Source organism: Myotis myotis, unplaced genomic scaffold (assembly GCF_014108235.1).
Source record: "Myotis myotis isolate mMyoMyo1 unplaced genomic scaffold, mMyoMyo1.p scaffold_m19_p_7, whole genome shotgun sequence".
Classification (NCBI taxonomy): Eukaryota; Metazoa; Chordata; class Mammalia; order Chiroptera; family Vespertilionidae; genus Myotis; species Myotis myotis.
In genome coordinates this window covers 66,837,937-66,862,835 of record NW_023416379.1, presented here as the reverse complement: position 1 = coordinate 66,862,835, position 24,899 = coordinate 66,837,937, and the positions used below count along the sequence as shown (strand labels likewise).

Here is a 24,899-nt window from a genome sequence, read left to right as displayed (position 1 = left end):
CATTCAGAATCAGGCTACCTTTCCCTGCAGCATTAGCGCTAGCTATTAAAGGCTGCAGAAAGTTCTATATTCATTTGTTTGGTTTTTGTAGCTAATAGCATTTATTCTGTGTACTTCCTTTAGGGTGAAAATGGTTTCCATGGAGCTCCAGGCTTACCTGGCCAAAAGGTAAGGAGTTTTTTTTGTTTTGTTTTGTTTTGTTTTAATATGTGTTTATTGATTTTTAGAGAGAGAGGACGAGAGAGAGAGAGAGAGAGAGAGAGAGAGAGAGAGAGAGAGAGAAACATCAATGATGAGAGAGAATCTGGATTGGCTGCCTCCTGCACGCCACCCACTGGGGATCGAGCCTACAACCTGGGCATGTGCCCTGACCAGGAATCGAACCCTGACCTCCTGGTTCATAAGTCAATGCTCAACTGGTGAGCCCCGCTGGCTGGCAGGGTAATGAGTTTTTGAGTATTGCATATAAGTTAAGAATGCTAACAGCTTGAACATTGAATTTGTATGTAATATGGTGAAGATTCAGAAAGTGTATTCGATGAAGCTGAATTCCCTGAGAGACTTTCAGAAAGCCACTGACTAATCTTTCTGAAGACAACTCACTCAACCATCTCTCCGAAGAGAACCCATGGAAGCTGTCCCTTCTCAAGGGACCAGCGCACTAGGAGAGACTTAATTAGAGCGATTTAGCAACGGCTTCTCCAGAGACTGCTATGGTAGTGCTTTCCAGGGGCCCTGGGAGTGTACACAGCAGTTTTCACTGCTATTTGACACAACCTAAAATGAAGAACAGAACAGTGTTTATCGCCTTCGACTGTGTTTGGTTATTTTTTTATTTATCTTCCTTTTGTTATACCCCCTATTGAGCTAAACATAATCATTACAATGACAAATTATTAAATACTGCCAAGATGCTACACCTAATCTCTTCCAAAATATCTTTCATTCGGAATGGTAACTTCATAATAAGTAAGGACGTGTGCATTGGTGAGCCTTCTTTCTGTGCCCAGTATCTTCCTCTTAACCGAGGTGAACCTCATTTTTACCCCTTCCCTGTCCAAGGGCTTCTTTCTCCTGGGAAGGAGTATGCTTGCGTGTAATCAGCATGATTGGAAACACAAAGGCTGGTCTATTCCAGTTTCCTGGAGGGACTGGGAGCCACTTCAGGAGGGGCCAGCTGTCATACCACCCAGATGATCCCACCACAGGGAGAGCATTACAGATGCAATAGTAGACGCCCACCAAAGCCAAACATAGCATTTCTATGCTCTGGGGAAGTTTTACAGGTATTAGCAACAGAAGTTACTATTGCATCCAGGTTTTTCTCTGTGGCTAAAAATTACCATTCAAAAACACTTATAGTTACAGTTTTTGAAAAATCTTCCTTTACTTGGCTTGATAACGATGATAAGATTGAGCTGGCAGCGATGACATAGCAAGCTTCTGAATTTCTTCACAGCAATCCTAGACAAAACCCATTGCTACAGCATGTGCTGCCTCTGCAAGTCAAATTACAAGCCAAGGGATGTGCAGATTTATCTGCTGGGAAATAGTTTTGGACTTTCCAGCAGCTGTTTGTGGTGGCTGCATCATGCTGTCATTGGGGCTGATGTACGGGGGGAGGAGGCGGGTGTTTAGCAGCTTCAATGTCAGCTTGAATTAACAGATCAAGTTAAAGTCTATGTTTTAGGAAAAATGGTGGGAAAAAAGGTAGACCATGAATTCAGTGGCAGATATACCCAAATACTATTTTCTTCCCTGATACCTTTTTTGGGGGTAGATGAAGCAGAATGTACTTATATTTTACTAAAGGCCCGATGCAAGGGGCTCAGCCCTCGCAGCCCTGGCTGCCTCATGGCCCTGCAGCCCTGCCCACTGGTTGTTCCAGAAGGTGATTCCAGAAGGTCATTCTGCTGTCTGGTCTAATTAGCATATTAGCTCTTTATTATATAGGATTATATATAGAGATATATATTTTACACAAAGAGAATATATATATATATATATACATATATATATATAGCCCGGTGCACAAAAATTTGTGCACTCGGGGGGGAGGGGGTCTGCTCCCCGGGGGATTGGGCCTAAACTGTCAATCAGACATTCCTCTGGCAGCCCGGCAGCCCTCGGGGGATGTCCACTTACTAGGAGGGAGCAGGCCTAGCTGCAGTCGGGCATCCTTAGCACTGCTGAGGAGACAGGAGAGGCTCCCACCACCACCGCTGTACTGGCAGCCATCAGCCTGGCTTGTGGCTGAGCAGAGCTCCCCAATGTGGGAGCACACTGACCACCAGAGGGCAGCTCCTGCATTGAGCGTCTGCCCCCTGGTGGTCAGTGTGTGTCATAGTGACCAGTCATTCCCAGTCGTTCTGCTGTTAGGGTCAGTTTGCATATTACCCTTTTATTATATAGGCTAGAGGCCTGGTGCATGGGTGAGGGCTGGCAGGTTTGCCCTGAAGGGTGTCCTGGATCAGGGTGGGGGTCTCGCTGGGGTGCCTGGTAAGCCTGGGTGAGGGGCTGATGGGTGTTTGCAGCTGGTCACACCCCTTCAGGGTGGGGGTCCCCACTGGGGTGCCTGGCCAGCCTGGATGAGGGGCTGATGGCTTTTTTCAGGCTGGTCAAGCCCCCCTCCCCCCCGATGGGGGCTCTCACCGCATGGAGGTTTGACCACCCTGGGTGAGGGGCTGATGGCTGTTTTCAGGCTGGCCACACACCCTTTAGGGTGGGAGGTCTCCACTGGGGTGTCTGGCCAGTCTGGGTGAGGGGCTGAGGGCCATTTTGGGGCTGGCCGGTGACTGAAGCTCCCAGACTCTCCTTTTTTTCTTTTTTCTTTTTATTCTGGGATTTATTTACCTTCTATAATTGAAACTTTGTTGCCGTCACTGGAGCTGAGAGCTGGCTCTTGCTTGCTCCAGCTCTGAGGCCATGGCCTGCTGAAAGCAGGTATCTGGGGTTTGTTTAGCTTCTATAATTGAAACTTTGTTGCTTTCAGAGCTCAGAGCCAGGCCACGGCAGGTGGGGAACCTTGGCTTCCTCCATCACTGGAGCAAGCAAGCCTCCTGCTCACTTCAGGTGCATGGCTGCCGGCCACCATCTTTGTTGGCAGTTAATATGAATATCGTGCTGATTATCCTATCTAATAATAGACAAACATGGTAATTGAACATACCTTAGCTACGCCTCCCATTGGCTAATCAACGCGATATGCATATTAACCGCCAACAAAGATGGTGGCTAATTTGCATACCGCAGGCAGGGCGGGACAGCGCCATCCCGCCTGCCCTGTGGCCATCAGGGCCTGTTATCTGGGATCCTGGGCGGGGTGGGGGGAGGGGGTTGGTCCCATGTGCGACCGGACCTGGGGCGGCCAGGCAGGGCAGCTGGCCCACCTGGGCATCCCGTGTGTGACCCGGGGCAGGGCCCCAACCCCCAGATCGGCCCTGCCCTGTGCGGGACCGGGGGCGGCACCCCAACCCCCTGATTGGCCCTGCCCTGTGCATGACTGGGGGTGGCACCCCAACCCCCTGATCGGCCCTGTCCTGTGCGCGACTGGGGGCGGCGCTCCAACCCCCTGATCGGCCCTGCCCTGCGCGGGACCCGGAGAGGCAGGGCAGGCACCTAGGATCAGCCTGCCATCTGCCACCTGGACAGGCACCTAGGGATCAGGCCTGCCATTTGCCACCTGGGGAGCAGGCCTAAGCCAGCAGGTGGTTATCTCCCGAGGGGTTCCAGACTGTGAGAGGGCACAAGTGGGGCTGAGGGACACACCCCTCCACCCCCCACCCCCCTCTAGTGCACAAATTTTTGTGCACCGGGCCTCTAATATATATAAAAGCTGGCATTCCTTTTTAAACATTAATTTTAATTATATCGTGTTACTCTATTGTAGCATTGCAGAAATAAACTGGAGCTAAGAATCCCTTCATCCCTTCTTTGGTGCACTCAGACAATATTTGCTGAGTGCTTCTTTTGGCCAGATAGAAGCTGAGGAAAGCAATTAACCCAATATTCAAGCAACCTTTTTTTTTTTTGGAGGGGTGCATATGACTTACTTGTTGGCTATGTTGTCATGCCTGTATGACATATATTTGGTGTTCAGTAAAACATTTGTTGAATGTATGAATGAAACGTCAATAATGTAAATATCTGTGCAGAAATAAGTGGGAAAATAAGTTTGTCATGTCAAAGAGGGTCTAGTTGAACAACAAGGGACTTATGCCTTTTAGAATAAATGTTGTGATTGAGAGCCAATCCCCCTTTTGTGACGGAGATGCAGGAGATCTGGGTGATGAAGAGCATGATGCTGGTATCAGAGCTGGAGCCTGAACTCTGGGATTCAAACCTGAACTTGATTATCATACAACTCTCACTGGAACAGCAATCATAGAAGTCAGCTTGAGAAGGTTGTTTCCATTAGATTTAGTGATATAAATGGCGACAATAATGACTAACTTAATCTGTGCAGGGCATATGTTGATGCATTCAATTTGCAAAACACCTATGAGAAAGGTACTATATATGGAGAAATTAAGTTTTATGGAGATTAAATTTCATTGGAAATAGTGAAGCTGTAGCTTGTACCCTAGAAAATTATTCCTTTAGTAGTTAGGAATATTTAAATTGTATTTAACTTAGTGTTGGTTTAGAGCTTACATATTAGAAATAGTCTTGATAATTATTGTTTTTTTCAATGTTAGAAATGCTATAATAATTATTATAATAATTATATATGTTAAAACTAGTTTTCCTATTATTATACACATTGTATTTCTCTTCTACAGGGAGAACAAGGTGTTGAAGGCATCAAAGGAGAAATTGGTGAAAAGGTAAATATCTCCCTTGACATACACATTTATAAAGATAAATTGTGTACTTGAAAATACTTTCAAGTGGAATATCTAACTTGCTTTGTGCTTTCATAAGCAATTCAATAATTTTATAGAAATGATTTAAAATACTTGTTTCAAGTAAGGTAGACTTTATATATTGATGTTTGTCAGAAATATTTCTAAACAAGTTTAGATGATCATTATATCTAGACATTTTTAGTTGAATACATTCTATAAATATATAAATGATTTAGACACTTATTAAGTACTAGAGACCCAGTGCATGAATTCATGCACAGATAGGGTCCCTCAGCCTGGCGATCAGGGCCAATAGGGGCCAGCTGGCCAATAGGGAGGGGTCACAGGAGGTTGGCTGGCCATGGGAGGTTGGCAGTGGGAATGCACTGACCACCAGGGGGCAGTTCCTGCATTGAGCGTCTGCCCCCTGGTGGTCAGTGGATATCATAGCAACCAGTTGTTCAGTCAATAGTTTGGAATGGTTGCTTATGCTTTTATATATATACTAGAGGCCCAGTGCATAAAAATTTGTGCACTCAGGGGAGTCCCTCAGCCCGGCCTATGCTCTTTTGCAGTCTGGGACCCCTCAGAGGATGTCCACCTGCTGGCTTAGGCCCACTTTCTGGGGGATTGGACCCAAGCTGGCAGTCAGACATCCCTCTGGCAGCCCGGCAGCCCTCAGGGGATGTCCACTTACTAGCAGGGAGCAGACCTAAGCTGTAGTCGGACATCCTTAGTGCTGCTGAAGGAGGCGGGGGAGGCTCCAGCCACCACCGCTGTGCTGGCAGCCATCAGCCTGGCTTGTGGCTGAGCAGAGCTCCCCTTGTGGGAGCGCACTGACCAACAGTGGACAGCTCCTGCATTGAGCATCTGCCCCTTGGTGGTCAGTGTGTGTCATCGTGACCAGTCATTCCCAGTCGTTCTGCTGTTAGGGTCAATTTGCATATTACCCTTTTATTATATAGTATAGAGGCCTGGTGCACAGGTGGGGACAGGCTGGTTTGCCCTGAAGGGTGTCCTGGATCAGGGTGGGGGTCCTGCTGGGGTGCCTGGCCAGCCTGGGTGAGGGGCTGTTGGGTGTTTGAAGGCTGGGCACACCCCCTTTAGAGTGGGGGTCCCCACTGGGGTGCCTGGCCAGCCTGGGTGAGGGACTCATGGCTGTTTGCAGCTGGTCACACCCCTTCAGGGTGGGGGTCCCCACTGGGGTGCCTGGCCACCCTGGGTGAGGAGCTGATGGCTGTTTTCAGGCTGGCCACACACCCTTTAGGGTGGGGGCTCTCCACCAGGGTGTCTGGCCAGTCTGGGTGAGGGGATGAGGGCCATTTTCAGGCTGGCCAAGCCCCCCAGCGACAGAAGCTCCCATCCTCTCCTTTTTTTTTTTTTACTTTTTTTTTTTTTTTAACTTTTTTTTTTTTTATTGCTTAAAGTATTACAAAGGGTATTACATATGTGTCCATTTTATCCCCCCGCCCTAGACAGTCCCCTAGCCTCCCCTATCCCCCAATGTCTTATGTCCACTGGTTATGCTTATATGCATGCATACAAGTCCTTTAGTTGATCTCTTACCCCCCTACCTTCTGCCCCGCAACCCTCCCCGGCCTTCCTGCTGCAGTTTGACAATCTGTTTGAGGCAGCTCTGCTTCTGTATCTATTATTGTTCAAAAGTTTATAATGGTCTCTATTATCCATGAATGAGTGAGATCATGTGGTATTTTTCCTTCATTGACTGGCTTATTTCACTTAGCATAATGCTCTCCAGTTCCATCCATGACGTTGCAAATGGTAAGAGTTCCTTCCTTTTTAGAGCAGCATAGTATTCCATGGTGTAGATGTACCACAGTTTTCTAATCCATTCATCTACTGATGGGCACTTAGGCTGTTTCCAGATCTTAGCTATGGTGAATTGTGCTGCTATGAACATAGGGGTGCATATATCCTTTCTGATTGGTGTTTCTGATTTCCTGGGATATATTCCTAGAAGTGGGATCACAGGGTCAAATGGGAGTTCCATTTTCAGTTTTTTAAGGAAACTCCATACTGTCTTCCATAGTGGCTGCACCAGTCTGCATTCCCACCAGCAGTGCACAAGTGTTCCTTTTTCTCCACATCCTCTCCAGCACTTGTCGTTTGTTGATTTGTTGATGATAGCCAGTCTGACAGGTGTGAGATGGTACCTCATTGTTGTTTTGATTTGCATCTCTCGGATGATTAGTGACTTTGAGCATGTTTTCATATGTCTCTTGGCTTTCTGAATGTCCTCTTTTGAAAGGTGTCTATTTAGGTCCTTTGCCCATTTTTTGATTGGATTGTTTATCTTCCTTTTGTTAAGTTGTATGAGTTCCCTATAAATTTTGGAGATTAGGCCCTTATCAGATATGACATTGGCAAATATGTTTTCCCACACAGTGGGTTTTCTCGTTGTTTTGTTGATGGTTTCTTTTGCTGTGCAGAAGCTTTTTATTTTGATGTAGTCCCATTTGTTCATTTTCTCTTTCGTTTCAAGTGCCCTTGGAGCTGTATCAGTGAAGAAATTGCTTCAGCATATGTCTGAGATTTTGTTGCCTTTGTATTCTTCTAGAATTTGTATGGTTTCCTGTCGTACATTTAAGTCCTTTATCCATTTTGAGTTTATTTTTGTGTATGGTGTAAGTTGGTGGTCTAGTTTCATTTTCTTGCATATATCTGTCCAATTTTCCCAACACCATTTATTGAAGAGACTATCTTGGCTCCATTGTATGTTCTTGCCTCCTTTGTCAAATATTAATTGAGCATATTGGTTCGGGCCGATTTCTGGGCTCTCTATTCTATTCCATTGATCTATATGCCTATTCTTGTGCCAGTACCAGGCAGTTTTGAGAACAGTGGCTTTGTAATACATCTTGATATCTGGTATTGAGATCCCACCTACTTTGGTCTTTTTCAGGATTGCTGCAGCTATTCGGGGTCTTTTTTTATTCCAGATGAATTTTTGGAGAGTTCGTTCTAGATCTTTGAAGTATGCCGTTGGTATTTTAATGGGAAGTGCGTTGAATTTATAGATTGCTTTGGGTAGTATGGACATTTTAATGATGTTGATTCTACCAATCCATGAACACGGTATGTTCTTCCATCTGTTTATGTCTTCCTCTATATCTTTTTTCAACGTCCTGTAGTTTTCTGAGTAGAGGTCTTTTACCTCTTTAGTTAAGTTTATTCCTAGGTAGCTTAATTTTTTTGGTGCGATGGTAAACGGGATTGTTTTTATAATCTCTCTTTCTGAAAGTTCACTATTGGTGTATAGAAATGCCTCGGATTTCTTGGGGTTAATTTTGTATCCTGCTACATTGCCAAATTCATGTATTAAGTCCAGTAGCTTTTGGATGGAGTCTCTAGGGTTTTGTATGAATAATATCATGTCGTCTGCAAATAAGGACAGTTTTACTTCCTCTTTTCCAATTTGGATGCCTTTTATTTCTTCTTCTTGCCGAATTGCAATGGCTAACACTTCCAGTACTATGTTGAACAGGAGTGGTGAGAGGGGGCATCCCTGTCTTGTTCCTGTTCTTAGGGGAAATGGTGTTAGTTTTTGTCCATTGAGTATGATGTTGGCTGTGGGTTTGTCATATATGGCTTTTATTATGTTGAGGTATGATCCTTCTACTCCCACCTTGCTGAGAGCTTTTATCAAAAATGGGTGTTGAATTTTGTCAAATGCTTTTTCTGCATCAATTGATATGACCATGTGGTTTTTTTCTTTCAATTTGTTTATGTGATGTATCACGTTTATTGATTTGCGGATATTGTACCATCCTTGCATCCCTGGGATAAATCCTACTTGGTCATGGTGTATGATCTTTCTGATGTACTGCTGGATCCGATTTGCTAAGATTTTGTTGAGGATTTTGGCATCTATGTTCATGAGGGATATTGGCCTGTAATTCTCTTTCATTGTGTTGTCTTTACCTGGTTTTGGTATTAGGGTGATGCTGGCTTCATAGAATGAGCTTGGAAGTGTTCCTTCCTCTTGAATTTTTTGTAGTAGTCTGAGGAGGATAGGTTTTAGTTCTTCCTTGAATGTTTGGTAAAACTCCCCTGTGAAGCCGTCTGGTCCTGGGCTTTTGTTTGCTGGAAGCTTTTTGATGACTGCTTCAATTTCTTCCATAGTTATTGGCCTGTTGAGATTTTTAGATTCTTCCTGATTGAGTTTTGGAATGTTGTATTTTTCTAGGAATTTGTCCATTTCCTCCAGGTTGTCTAGTTTGTTGGAGTAGAGCTGTCCATAGTATTTTTTAACAATCATTTGTATTTCTGTGGGGTCTGTTGTTATTTCACCTCTATCGTTTCTGATTTTGTTTATTTGGGTCCTCTCTCTTTGCTTCTTGGTGAGTCTGGCTAGAGGTTTGTCAATCTTGTTTATCCTTTCAAAGAACCAGCTCTTGGTTTCATTGATTTTCTGTATTGTTTTTTTGGTCTCTATGTCATTTATTTCTGCTCTAATCTTTATTATCTCCTTCCTTCTGCTCACTCTGGGGTTTTCTTGTTGCTCTCTTTCTAATTCTTTGAGTTGTAGAGTTAGATGATTTACTACCATTTTTTCTTGTTTTTTGAGATAGGCCTGTAGAGCTATAAACTTCCCTCTCAGGACTGCTTTCATTGTGTCCCATAGGTTTTGGATTGTTGTGTTTTCATTGTCATTAGTTTCCAGGATGTTTCGAATTTCTTCTTTGATTTCATTGGTAACCCAATCAATATTTAATAGCATGCTATTCAGCTTCCAGGTGTTTGAGTATTTTGGGTGGTTTTTATTGTAGTTTATTTCTAATATTATGCCATCGTGGTCTGCGAAGACGCTTTTTATGATTTCAATTTTCTTGAATTTGGGGATACTTTGCTTGTGACCCAATATATGGTCTATTTTTGAATATGTCCCATGAGCACTTGAGAAGAACGTATATTCCCTGGCTTTGGGGTGAAGTGTTCTGAAGATGTCTATTAAGTCCATCTGATCTAGTGAGTCATTTAGGATTGCTGTATCTTTGCTGATTGTTTGTCTATAGGACTTATCCAGTGCTGTTAGTGGTGTATTAAAGTCCCCTACTATGATTGTATTGTTGTCGATCTCTCCTTTGATATCTTCCAGGAGTTTTTTTATGAATTTGGGTGCTCCTGCATTGGGTGCATATATGTTTACCAGGGTTATATCTTCTTGTTGTATTGATCCCTTTAGTATTATGAAGTGGCCTTCCTTATCTCTTGTTATGGCCTTCACTTTGAGGTCTATTTTGTCAGATATAAGTATTGCTACCCCAGCTTTCTTTTCCTTTCCATTTGCCTGAAAGATATTTTTCCATCCTTTCACTTTCAGTCTGTGTGAGTCCCTTCTAATGAGGTGGGTTTCTTGTAGACAGCAGATGTATGGGTCATGTTTTTTTATCCATTCAGCCACTCGATGTCTTTTGTTTGGAGCATTTAGTCCGTTTACGTTTAAAGTTATTATTGAAAGGTACTTGTTTGTAGGCATTTCTGTTTTTGTGTGGCTGTTTTCTTTCTGAGCTTTTTATGTCTTATTTTTATACCAGTCCCTTTAGCATTCCTTGCATTGCTGGCTTGGTGGTGATAAACTCCCTTAGCCTTTTTTTGTCTGTGAAGCTTCTTATTTCCCCTTCAAGTTTGAATGATAGCCTTGCTGGATAGAGTATTCTTGGATTTAGTCCTTTGCTTTGCATCACTTTGTAAATTTCCGTCCATTCTTTTCTGGCCTGATGTGTTTCTGTTGAGAAATCATTTGACAATCTAATGGGAGATCCCTTGTATGTAACTTTCCGTCTCTCTCTTGCAGCCTGTAAGATTCTCTCTTTGTCATGAACATTTGCCATGGTAATTATGATGTGTCTTGGTGTGGGTCTTTTTGGGTTCAACTTGTTTGGAACTCTCTGGGCTTGTGTGACTTTTTTCTTCCCCACCTCAGGGAAGTTTTCTGATATTATTTCTTCTAATAGGTTTTCTAATCCTTGTTCATCCTTCTGTTGTTCTGGTACCCCTATTATTCGTATGTTGTTTCGTTTCATGTTGTCCCAAAGCTCCCTTAGGCTCTCCTCCTGTCTTTTCATTTTTTTCTCCAATTGCAGTACGTTTTGGGTGTGTTTTGCTTCCTTGTCTTCTAAATCACTAATTCGGTCCTCCGCTTCTCCTAGTCTACTGTTGATACTTTCAATGGAGTTTTTCATTGCAGCTATATCACTCTTCATTTCTTCTTGGGTCTTACTTAAGTTGTTGATTTTTTCATCTGTTTCTTCTAGCTTCTTGCAGAGGTTGTCGATTTTTTCCTCCATCCGGTTTATGCACTCTAGGACCCTTATTCTGAATTCTATTTCTGTCATGTTGCATGCCTCTGTATTACTTAGCTGCTTTTCTGGAGAGTCCTCCTTCTCTTTTCTTTGGGGGTTTCTTTGTCTACCCATGTTTGATCTCGCTGACATATCTAGACGTTGAGTCGTTCAGTGGCTGCTCCCTTGGTGGCAGTGACTCCTTGGTCTGTGGTTGCTCTTCGGGTGGTTGCGGTAGCAGCTGCTCTTCAGTTGGCAGCAGCTCCTCTGGTGGGTGCTGTTCACAGCTGTGGTGGCTCTTCTGGCTGGTGGGGCAAGGTTTCATGTACAGCTGCTGTTCCTCAGCAGAGGGTGTGGTGCTCAGGAGGTTGCTGTTGCTTGGATCTGCTGCGTTGATTTAAAGGCACAAAATACAACACAACAAGGCACCACGTACCAGGCACTATACACAAATATATTCACGATATGAATAACCCCAAATAAAGGTGACCACCTGAATTAAGAGAATTAGGGGATAAGGAAGAAGGAAGAGAAAAAGAGAAAAGAGAAAAAAGAAAAGAAAATTAGGGACCAAAAAAAGGAGTGCAAAAATGAAATTGGGAAAAAGGAGGGGGGAAAATAAAAGCGAGAAAAGAAAAGAAAAGAAAAAAAAAAAGAGCGAAAAGAGAGAATGAAGTGGAAGAGGGGAAGAGACTTTTTTATATGAGGAGAATACTCCTATAGAACAGCCATTAATCCCAACAAATTCCAGCAACAGCTCCCTGGAGATGAATGCAAACTAGAAACAACCAATAATATAACGATGAAAATAGAATGGAGAACACTAATCCCAAAATAAAATAAAGAGAAAATAAAATGGCACTTTAAAAAAAAATGGTAAAATGGTAGCAGTAATAATACTGGTTAAAAATAAGAAGGTAGTAATTAAAAGGGTAAAATCAGGTGATGGAAAAAAGAAGAAAAAAAAAAAGAAAAAAAAAGCAGAAGAAAAGAAAAAAAAAGAAATAAAACTTGGTTTCTTAGTTAAAAGGTGAAAAAAGAAAAAAAAATATTGCAGTAGTGAAGGTCCTTCAGTTCTTCTATTCTTCAGTGTGGCTCGCTTTAGACCTGCCAGGTATTCAGGAGAGTGTTGAGTTTCCCTGCGATACACTGTTCCTCTGTGTTGTAAACCACAGTCCTTATTTTAAAGCAAGCCGCATTTGTTTCCCAGACTGCCTTATTTTGTGTTTAGCAAAGAGTCAGTTTGTGGGTCAGCCTCTGGGTGGCAGTGTTCTGGGGTTGGCCTCTGAGGCTACAGGGCCTCTCTGTCCAGTGGAAGTTCACTGCCCAGAGCTGGCTGCGTAAGAGTTACCAGTGCTGTGTTGTTGCTGGGATTGAAAATCCCTCTATAGGCCAGACCCTGTTAACTCCCAGGGACTGATCAGGTTATTTTAATCCTTGATCTCCTACAGGGTGGAATCTGGGTGTGGCTGTGCTCCTTGCCTGGGGGCTGGGGGGAGGAGTCTCACTCTCCGGAGAGAATGGCTGCCTCAGCCCTGGGCTCAGGGGTGTCTCAGCACTCAATTCGCTGCCACCTCTCCCTGCCCCCCTTCTCTCCTCAGTCTCTCCCCAGATTCCACTCCTCCGCACACTCTCCCTCTCTTCAGCACTGGTGAGTGTCTGTATCCGAAATGTCCCATGAACAGGGTTCAGTGAAAACAAACAAACAAACGCCGGCCGCGGAAACGGGGAAGGCTTGGTTTCTGTAAGCTTCTTCTCTTACCGGGACTGCATGGTCTGGTCAGCTCTTCAGGCTGCCCCCTTTAGGCTCAGTCCTCTGTGATCACAGACCGAGCTCTCAATTCCCCCGGCAGCGCCAGGAATCCCACGGTTCTCCTTTCCCCGTCAGGGGGTGTGCCTGTCCCAAGGGACGCGGCTGTCTGCCACGCGGTCTCCCTCCGACTCTCTGGGCTCAGAGGTCTGGCGAACTCTCCTGCCCAAATCCCTGTTTTTTTTACCTTTCCAGGGGAGTTCTGCTCTTCCCGGCTGCAAACCGTCTCGCCAGCTGAGGAACTTCGCCAATTCGGGGTGGATGTTACTAGTTTCAGCTGCTCACTCCATTTTTCTGATCAGGTTATTTTAATCCTTGATCACCTACCTTCTTTTTTCTTTTTATTCTGGGATTTATTTACCTTCTATAACTGAAACTTTGTAGCCTTGAGTGGAGCTCAGAGCCGGCCAGGGCAGAGGGGAAGCTTGGCTTCCTCCATCATCAGGGGCAACCCAAGCCTCTTGCTCACTCTAGCTCTGTGGCCATGGCCAGTTGAAAGCAGGTATCTGGGGTTTATTATCCTCTATAATTGAAACTTTGTTCCCTTGAGTGGAGCTCAGAGCCGGCCGCAGCAGGCAGGAAGCTTGGCTTCCTCTATCACGGGGCAACCAAGCCTCCTGCTCATTCCAGCTCCGTGACTGCCGGCCGCCATCTTGGTTGGGTTAATTTGCATACAGTCGCTCTGATTGGCTGGTGGGCATGGCTTAAGGCATAGCGAAGGTATGGTCAATTTGCATGCTTGTCTTTTATTAGTGTAGATAGATTATTTGTGTCATAACATCATTGATGCACTAAATTTTGAAATCTTTAAATAAGTGCTTTGTTTATTAGTGGTATTTTTCCTGAGGAAATAAATAAGAAGAACTAGCTGTACTTTTTTCCTGCAGAAAAGAGATAGAGCATTCAAAATAGAATAGTTGAAAGAGTTTAATACAGGGATGGTTTAAATGGTATAGGCAAGGTGTAGAAAAAACACAAGGATTGTGCAATATCTTAGATCAATTTACAGTGGACTCCTTAACCTCCACATGGTTATTGGTGACCAGACCCAGAGTTAAAGAAGACCATATGGAGATGGCCAGATAGGAGCTGAGGAAAGCAGTTAACCCAATATACAAGCAATCTTTTTTTTTTTTTTTTCAAATTTGAAGCTTTCTACTGAAAGTACAGAAATTAGGAAGTGCATTAGTTATCTAAAATATCCCTTCAGACAAACACTTGAATCCTTCTGCATTTCATAAGTCTACTTTTATTTTTAAAAAGAACAAAAAGAGTACCATTGCATTGTTTCCTAAAATGGCATCTAAATTGGACAGCCAGAAGGAGGGCTAGAAAGCAGAATAGTTAACCTCAAATTAGCATAATCTCAAATATTAAATTGCCTTTATTTAGTCTTCTTGATGGTGATCAGTTATTTGCTTCTTCAATAAGTATTTATAGACAGAATGAACATCTGTTATAACTATAAGATAAATTGCATGTCATAAGCTACTGGATAATTACTTTTCCTCATAGAACTGTGAGGGAGATAATAGGATAGCCATATAAATCATATAACTGAGGATAATTAAGTGATGACTCTTTTTAAAAATGGATTTCTCTTCTAAAGAATTCCTTAAATATTTTTGCTTTAGGATGACAGTCATTGCAAGACCATGCCTTCAAATAAATGCTTTATTTGCACATATTCCTGTTTTATTTCATGGGATTTTACCTGTAAGAATAAGTGAGAATAGACAAGAAAAACAGTTATATTATCTATAATTTAAAGTCACCATCTCACTAAAATCTTAGTTATTTTGATATTTTTATATATAGTTGGTGTTTATCAGTAATAAATTGATTCTCATAGGCTCTGAGGTATAGAAAAACATTCAATACATTTGACTGCAAAGATTTCCTTTCTGATTTTTCATACCAATAAACCATTGCCTTTAAAGAGTTGGTTTCACCATAAGGTGAAAATATTTATGGAGAATAATTGAGAAACCTGGAAGAAATAAAGCATCAAATAGAAAGGACAATACCTTGAATGAGAATTATAATTAAAACTAGAGGCCCGGTGCATGAAATTCATGCATGTGGGAGCGGGGTGTCCCTCAGCCCAGCCTGCACTCTCTCCAATCTGGGACCCCTCAGGGGATGTCCGACTGTCGGTTTAAGTGTTACAATAGAGTAACACTTAATATAATTAAAATTCATGTTTAAAAGGGAATGCCAGCTTTTTACTATATACAGTGGGGCCTTGACTTACGAGTTTAATTCGTTCTGAGACCGAACTCGTTAAGGAGCTCGTTAAGGAGCTCATTAACTCAAATTACTCTATCAACTCAATGCAAAAAATCGGCCGAAAGACAGCTGGTATCTCAAAAAACTCGTTAGTCGGGACACTCGTAAGTCAAGGCCCCACTGTATATAGATTCTCTTTGTGTAAAATGTATATCTATATATATAATCCTATATAATAAAGAGCTAATATGCCAGTTAGACCAGACGGCAGAACAACCTTCCGGAATGACCTTCTGAAACAACCAGTGGTCAGGGCCACAGGGCCGCAGGGCCATGAGGCAGACAGGGCTGTGAGGGCTGAGGCAGCTGGGGCTGTGAGGGCCAAGCCCCTTGCACAAATTTCGTGCATTGGACCTCTAGTAAAATATAAGTAAAACCAGCAGTCAGACATCCCTCTCACAATCTGGGACCACTGGCTCCTGCCTGCCTGCCTGCCTGCCTGATTGCCCCTAACCACTTCTGCCTGCCAGCCTGATTGCCCCCTAACCACTCCCCTGCCAGACTGATTGATGCCTAACTGCTCCCCTGCTGGCCTGATTGCCCCCAATGGCCCTCCCCTGCCTGCCTGACTGCCCACAACTGCCCTCCCCTGCCATCCTGATCGCCCCCAACTGCCCTCCCCTGCCACAGCCTGCCTCCTCTGCCAGGCCCCACCTCCACTGTGCACGCAGCCATCTTGTGACAGCCATCTTGTGACGACGTTAGGGTGTGATGCATGAGGGCATGACAACTACCTAGGCTATTATTAGTTTAGATGGTTTATAGTGAGATGTATGATTCACATCTTATAAGTAAAAATATATGTTCTGCTTTGATTTATCATTTACTACATATCAAATATATGTATATGCATATATATATATATATGCACACACACATATATACAATGACATATATATATATATATTAGAGGCCCTGTGCACAAATTTTGTACACTCTGGGGTGAGGGGATGGCCCCTCAGCCTGGCCTGCACCCTCTTGCAGTCCGGGAGCCCTTGGGGGATATCCAACTGCTATGGAGGCTGGAGAGGCTCCCGCCACCACCACTGCACCACCACTGCCAGCCATGAGCCTGGCTTCTGGCTGAGCAGCACTCCTCCTGTGGGAGTGCACTGACCACCAGGAGGCAGCTCCTGCATTGAGCGTCTGCCTCCTGGTGGTCAGTGTGTGTCATAGTGACCAGTCTTTCTGCTGTTTGGTCAATTTGCATATTAATGTTACATTACATTAATGAATATACTATGTTGCATATTCAGGGTTACACACTATGTATTCTGATTTTAACCATATGTATTTTTTATAAGATAAATAATTGAGGTTGTCTTTTTGTTTCTAGATTATTAACTTTTTGTTTCTAGATTAGTTAAACAAAGAAAATAAGTAAAGCACTCACTTTTGTGTGACACCAGCATGAGATTCTCGGACTGCTTACAGCATAACTTGTTTTCTGAAAAAACTAATTTGAATTTCAATTTTTGGTAGAAAACTTAGTATATAATTAGTATAAGACCTACCTTTCTTCTTTAATTACCTTGTTGTGGCCTTTACTGTGTTTAAAATTTGACTGCTTTGCAGATTCATAGATACAGAGATCAGACTGATGGTTGCCAGAGGGAAGGGGCACTGGGGGCTAGGTGAAAAAGATGAAGGGATTAAGAAGTACAAATTGGTAATCACAAAATAGTCATGAGGCTGTGAATATAGTAAATAATACTTTAATAACTATGTATGGTGCCAGGTGGGCACTTGAAATAGCAGGGGGACCACTTTGTAAAGTGTATGATTGTCTAACCACTATTCTGTACACCTGAAACTAATACAAAGTAATATTGAACGTAAACTGTAATTGGAAAAGAAAGGGGATAATTTTGAATGACAAAATTCACTAGTTACAAAATAAAATAATTCAGATGGCTGCTGACCCAAAAAGAATTATATTAACTGTCAAAGATAAAATACTATGTGATGATTTTCAGGTGTTCTTTCTATAATCCATTATAACCAAGTTGAGAAATCTGCAGCTTTTCATTATGGTTCAAAAACTAGGCCTCAGGCCAGTTTAAGTCTTATGTCAGAGTAAGTGGTTCCTCCGAGTGTTGAGCATGCTGCCCTTAGTCCATGGAACTGGAACTAGGATAGAAGACTTCACTTGAAAGCATATTCCTCAGTCGATAGCAACATATAACAGAACAGAAGCTCATATAGTACCTGAGCAAACACACCCAGCCAAGTCAGTTCTCAAGTAAAAATTACTTGAAGGGGTGGTTCATTCTCTCAAAATTTAGTTACTTATGCTGACAGGAATCTCCTAGAACACAGCTATTTTCAGGTTTATCACGGTCTGGTTTATCATTCAGGTGTATAGGAACGATCCCATTCTACTGCCCCATACCTGGCTCGCTAAGTCAGGTGATCATCGCTCATTCATCCTTCTACTCTAACTGCATCGTTCACATGGCAGGACGAATGGGATCTATATCCTGGCCGAGGGACAGTCCCACAGCTGAGGTCTAGATTCTGACCTCTCTACTTCCATAGGAATTATCTTAAACACCCCTGCTTGTTGAGGGGGGTGGGTAGGGGGGGAGGTTTCCTTAGGTCACGTCAGTATTTTCGTAGGTATTGTGTGGGCAACTGCTACTAGTGAACTATGGGGTCTATTCTTGGGTAGCAGCTATCTCCTGATGTCAGCCTTCCTGGCAGTGATGAAGTCAAACTCTTGTTATATGACCAAATGTAAATGCATGAACTAAGCTCTGAACATCACCTTAGAAAAGGGCCATTTAGCAGGGGTCATGGAAATGATCATCATTTCTAAACCCTGAGACCAAGTTTTTTACTTTAGGTCTTTATGCAAATAGGAATATTACTTAGTTACATTTATGAGAAAAAGAAGCAAATAAAAAGCAGATGTAAACCTACTTTATTACAATAGTCAAAATTTTTAAGTAATTGATTTAAATCATATGATTTTGTTTGCTTTTAAAATAGTCGTTTTTCTGTCGTCATTGAAGCCCTGACAAACTTCAAGTTTAAAAACTAATTTCTTCAGTGTTAAGTGGGATTCCATTAAACTTTATTGTTAAATATCATTAGTTCATGAGAAAGAAACAAGTGGCAACTGTTACTTATGCCACACTTTTCCTGAAATTTTCCCTACAATTTCTAGCTAAACTGTTGTTGATTTTAGTTCATTCAGTAGTGATATCTAAGTGCACATAGGCACATGTAGTAGCAAAATCTCACAGAAAAATAGCAGGAAAAGGATTCAGTGCTGCTGCTCTACAGTAATCACTTGACTAGAAACCAAAATTAATGATAAAGCCATAAAATAGCTTTTTTTATGGCTTTATCATAAAAAAGGACATTTTCTAGTAAGCATTTTCCATTCCTCCTATCCAGTCTTCAAAAGCAACCATCAAAGGCAGAAAGCTACACAACATACATAAAATAAACACTAAGTTGCTTTTTGTTTTAAGTATTAAAAATGTATCAGCACCTGAGACACAACCAACATTAGAAATTGAGACTATTTTTAAACTAGTCCCACAAATACATGATTTTGCCTGCCAGTAAATCACTAAATATTGCCCATTAGCATTAAATTAGATTATAGTCCATCAGACAATTAATAGTAATCATTTGCTACTAGAAACAACAGTTATGACTTCAAATAAATCAAGTGCTTTTACACTGGAATATATTTTTACTTATTTATATGTTCATTTTTCGTTCAGGTGTTGTTATATCAATTGCACATAGAACTTGAATTGAGAATTTGAAAAGATCACTGTGACATTTTGGCCATTTAAAATTTGATAGAGAAGGAGAAAAAGCCCAAGTGAGTAAATATATGCATAAGTTAATCTTCAGATCATTCTGGGGTCAGGATCTAAGTCATTCTGCAGGGAACACACATGTCTGGTTTCTAAAATACAACTCCAAAAAGAGCCTGGACTTGATAGTTCGGTTCTAGATTGATTCTCATGGAATACATGGATTTATATAGTCCTGTATTCTATTCTCATCTATCTCTGTCATGATAGTTGTGTGAATCTGGACATTTTCTGTGCTTTCTTTACCTTAGTCTCCTTTTATATAAAATAAACATAACTCCTACCTCACAGTATTGTTGTAAGAGTTAAATATTGGTTCGGGTCGATTTCTGGGTTCTCTATTCTATTCCATTGATCTATATGTATGTTCTTGTGCCAGTACCAGGCAGTTTTGAGAACAGTGGCTTTGTAATACAGCTTGATATCTGGTATTGAGATACCACCTACTTTGTTCTTCTTTCTCAGGATTGCTGCAGCTATTTGGGGTCTTTTTTTTATTCCAGATGAATTTTTGGAGAGTTCATTCTAGGTCTGTGAAATATGCCTTTGGTATTTTAATGGGGAGTGTGTTGAATTTATAGATTGCTTTGGGTAGTATGGGCATTTTTTAATGATGTTGATTCTACTGATCCATGAACATGGTATGTTCTTCCATCTGTTTATGTCTTCCTCTATCTCTTTTTTCAACGACCTATAGTTTTCTGAGTAGAGGTCTTTTACCTCTTTAGTTAAGTTTATTCCTAGGTAATTTTTTTGGTGTGATGGTAAATGGGATTGCTTTTTTAGTCTCTTTTGACCAGTGATCCCACTTCTAGGAATATATCCCAAGTAACCAGAAACACCAATCAGAAAGGATAGATGCATCCCTATATTCATAGCAGCACAATTTACCATAGCTAAGATTTGGAAACAGCCTAAGTGCCCATCAGCAGATGAGTGGATTAGAAAACTGTGGTACATATACACAATGGAATACTATGCTGCTGTAAAAAAGAAGGAATTCTTACCATTTGCAACAGCATGGATGGAAATGGAGAGCATTATGCTAAGTGAAATAAGCCAGTCAATGAAAGAAAAATACCACATGATCTCACTCATTTATGGATAATAAAGACCATTATAAACTGATGAACAAAAATAGATACAGGGGCAGAGCAGCATCGAACAGACTGTCAAACTACAGCGGGAAGGCCAAGGAGGGTTGAGGGGTGGGGGTAGGCGATCAACCAAAGGACTTGTATGTATGTATATAAGCATAACCAATAGACACAAGACACTGGGGGGTAGGGAAGGCCGGGGAAGGTCAAGGGGGGAAAAAAAAGGAGACATGTGTACTACTCTTGTAATATTTTAAGCAATAAAAAAAAGTTAAATAATACCTATAAATTAAAAGTGTTTATAAATGTTAATATCCCCAAAAGCCAAAATATGAAAAATGTAAATATTGATATCATGAGGAAAATAAATTTTATATAGTTTTGTCTAATTTTTTATTTGCTAATATTACTTCCTAATTTTCTTTCTAAATAAGTTAAACAAGAGACAAGAGAATGTATTAGTTAGCTACTGGTTTGTAACAAATCACCCCAAAATACAGTGGCTAAAAACAATATTCATTTCCCTAGCTGATGATTCTGTAGATTAGCAATTTAGACTGGCCTTAATTCAGTGATTCTTGGGTCTCAGCCAATCTTATTCAGTTTGCTTATATATCTCTTCTCAGCTGGCAGGTTGGCTGAGAGTGGCTGGTCTAGGTTGGCTTCTGATAGATAACGTGTCTCCTCATCCTCCTCCAGTGTCTGGTTCTTGATCTCAAGATAAGGGCAAGCAGAAACATATAAGACAAGCAGAAGCATATAAGGCCTCTAGAGGCCCCCAGCTCAGAACTAGCATCCCCTCACCTGTGCCACATCTAGGTGGCTAGAACAAATCCCAAATCCAGCCCAGGCCTAAGGAGTAGGAAAATAGATGCCACCTCTTAATGATATGTGCAGCAAGATTGCAAGGGTACATGAAGGGGTGAAAAAGGAAACTACTTTTGTAATAACTTGAACACAAATGAGATAAATTTTTTTATTTTAGTATAACAAACACCAGAGTGAAAGGTTGAATAGATTTAGCTATTAGAATATTTATTCTTATTCTTCTCCCATGACTTGCAGTATAATTCTTAAAATTATGTTTACATAGTGGGGCTTGGAGACTGTGTCAGAGGTACTTTTCTCTTTAAAATGGTAGAGATGCTTTGTATGTAATAGGAAAATATTATAGAAAAATGAAATTGTTAATTGGAATGGGAGTAGGGAAATATATCAAATAATTAAACCAATAAATGATTTAGTACTTTTACAGAGTCTCCTGAGCTTATTGAATTTAGCTAATGTAAAACAGGGAGTACAACTGGAAAAAGCAGGTGGTCAGAGTTGAAATGTATTTTTAGGATTTCACTATTAAAACTTTCTTGGCAATTATGACTCGTATTCGAAACTAATGCAAGAATGTTAACTACTGTTATAAATATAGCACTTTCCCATCATCACTGTCGACACATCACATTATTTCCTATGAATTCTCTCTTGGTTCACCTTGTAGAATTCTACTGAACAAAAGCATGTTATGCAATTGTTTCATTTACCCTAGTTATAAATAAAATTTCTACAACTTTTGGGAAGGGCTTACTTGTTTAATTTGACAGCTGACTTGAAAACTGAAGAGAACAGATGGAGTAGAATAATAACTATGATTTAAAAAATCACAGAAATTTATCTGTGACCAATGCCAATTGGTATGGGAGTAACCATGCCAACTTTTAATTAGCCATGGTAGCAGGAAATTGGGCAGTGTAATGGTGATCCCATAGCCAAACAAGAGGCTTAATGTTAGTCATTACTGATTGTGTGCCTTTTTAAAAAAATTCTTTATAGGGCTAGTGAATAACTGTAGATGATGTAAAATAGGCTTTTACTGCATCTTTAATAGTGGTTATAGAAAAAATGAAGTGTTAAAAAAAGAGACATAAAACAAAGGAGAATAATCATCAAGGGCTTTAATATTTCATAAGTGTTAAATTTTGTTTTCAAGTATTATTTTTAATAAATACAGAATATTTCTCTATATGGGTATGTTATATTTTATTTAACCATTCCATTGTTGGAAATTTAAGTCTTTCCTAGTTGTTGTATTTTCAATTTTGTTTGTTTTAGCTAATACATATAATGCAGAATTGGTATACTTTGGCAAACATCTTTGAACACGTCTCTTGTTCTTCCTTTAAATTAGATTTCAGGAATTAGAATCATTGAGTTGATAATTATGAAAATTTTTTTAAGATACTTAATACATATATTCAAATTAACTTTCCTGAAAGGTTTTGTGTGTGTGTGTTTTGTAAATCAGTTTATACTTTTATGAGTGGTTGCATCTTTATTCTACCCTAACCTATATAAGTATTGCATTTTTAAATGTTTACCAATTTTTTAATCAATAAATATTATTCTATTTAATTTTTTATTTCTTTATATCTTTCATTTCCTTAACTATGTCACATTAAACATTTACACACATGCACAATTCAGATAATAATCTTATGTCATTTGAGTTATAAATATTATTCCCATCTTAAGGTTTGCTTTTATTACTTATTGTATATTAATATATAGGAATTCTACTTGGGTCTTTTTAAAAAATCTCCTTAACTACCTCTAGGTTTTCAATTTCTATGCTTTAAGAAATCAATCAGTTTAATATTTGCTCTCATTTTCTCCTAGTTTTGTTTTTATATATTTTAACCCTTGCTTCAATCTAAAACTTATTTTGGTGACTAATTTAAGATGAAAATGAAAATCAACTTTTCCCTCAGTTCTGTGTCTTATAATAATTTCCTTAAACATTTGTTCATGATGCTTTCTTTATTATATGCTAATTCTTATGTACTAAGATTATTTTGGGGGATATGTATTCTCTCTGTAGGTTACTATATTGACACCACATTATTTTACTTTAGCCTTTAAAACATGTTTTAATATCTAGCACTGGAGCTTCTCTTCTTTTCAAATGTTTCCTTGCATGTTTTTACTCATTTATAGTACAACTTGCTAGACATTTACTAGTATACTGTATTTGGATAGTTACCCACTTTAATTTCCAGCTGGGAATAATATGATACCTATTGGCTTTGTGTAAAACACATCAAGCAAAGGATTCTAATCAGTGCCCAGCACATAGTAATATGCTAAGTTCTTGCTCTTATTTTTGTCTTTCTTAGGAATTTAGTATCAGTTCACCCAGTTCCAAAATATAAATAGCATTGGTACTTTGGTTTATGTTAAATATACATATTGATTCAGGATGTAGCAGAGCGTGCTTGAGCCTCAGAGGGGTTGGAATCAGGAACTTAAAAAGCTCTTAAGAACCTAAATCAAGCATGTCAAACTCAAAGGCTAACATGGGCCAGATAAACAAGGTTTAGGGTTATGTGGGCCGCAAAAAAACAAAAGCTTCAAATTTCATAGAAACATTGGTTTATTTTGATAGAGACATGCTGAAAACAAAGGGTTGAAATAAATGAGTAACCATTAACATAAAATAATAGAACATTTTCATAAAAATTAATATTTTTTTCTTGAACATTAACTTACCAGACACTGAATAACTGCACAAATTAATAAGTGTGATGCAAATAAACCTATTTTTCTTGTTCTCTGAAAACGAAATATTTCCTGTTGTGCACATCAAACAAGTCAGTCCAAGACTAATGACGTGGCAATCGGCTGCTAGAATATTCACTGCTAGTATTAGTAGAGAGAAATGATGCGCCTGCTCGTAAGGGAAATGAATGTGACAGGGTTATAGTAATCAGTCATTAGCGAACGTTATAGTTCGTTATTAATTATGTATAACAGGATAGTGTAAAAATTAAGTTACGAAATTTTTATTAAAATGTTTCTTACATACCATTATATTGGCTGGGCCACAAAAATATTCATTGTAGGCAGCATGCAGCACGCGGGCCGCGAGTTTGACATGCTTGACCTAGACCAGTGATGGTGAACCTATGAACCTAAATCATTTTTTTGGTTGATTTTTCTTTGTTAAATGGCATTTAAATATATAAAATAAATATCAAAAATATAAGTCTTCGTTTTACTATGTCTGCAAATATCAAAAAATTTCTATATGTGACAAGGCACCGGAGTTAAGTTAGGGTTTTTCAAAATGCTGACACGCTGAGCTCAAAAGGTTCGCCATCACTGACCTAGACAGTTCTGCACTCTCTTTTCTTTGTCTGAATGATTCCTCTTCTCTGGGAAACTGCTCTGTTCTTTTGTTTGTCTTACAATCTGACTTTATTTGCTGATGCGTAAGCTTAGTATTAAAGGACCACTCTAAAATGGCAGCCTTGTCCCTCAGTTTACATAACTTTATTAAATCCAGGGCTAATAAAAACTGTGGTAACTGGGTCTCATGTCCCCATCATGAATATAGATAATCTAATTGACTCACCTCTGGTCTGATCACCTGTGTCTACAAACCCTTGCAGCCAACTCAGCTGAATTACAGACAGTGTATGGGATTTTTAAGATGGGACATGGGGTGAGAAGAAAATAATAGGCAGTCATAGGACTGTGAGTATTGCTTATATATGGAAAAGCTCTTGATTTTTGTTAAGTACCTGGTGCATTTACTCAATTTCTTGTTGGCTCTATTTGTTAATTTTATTAATTCTGTAAGTTTTTAGTTGAAAGCAATGGGATATATATGATAGTATTATAGGAAATACACATATAGTAATTTTGGCTTCTTCATTCCAATT

At 40.4% G+C, this 24,899-nt stretch overlaps 1 protein-coding gene across 1 annotated transcript in view; it reads left to right on the top strand.

Annotated features, from left to right (window-relative positions):
* The window catches only part of COL19A1 (collagen type XIX alpha 1 chain), a 309,008-nt gene that overhangs the window by 80,634 nt on the left and 203,475 nt on the right, over positions 1 to 24,899 (top strand). The window contains exons 11-12 of the mRNA XM_036318274.1: positions 124 to 168; positions 4,782 to 4,826. Of these exons, the coding sequence (XP_036174167.1) occupies positions 124 to 168; positions 4,782 to 4,826 (90 nt within the window). The remainder of the gene's footprint in view (positions 1 to 123; positions 169 to 4,781; positions 4,827 to 24,899) is intronic.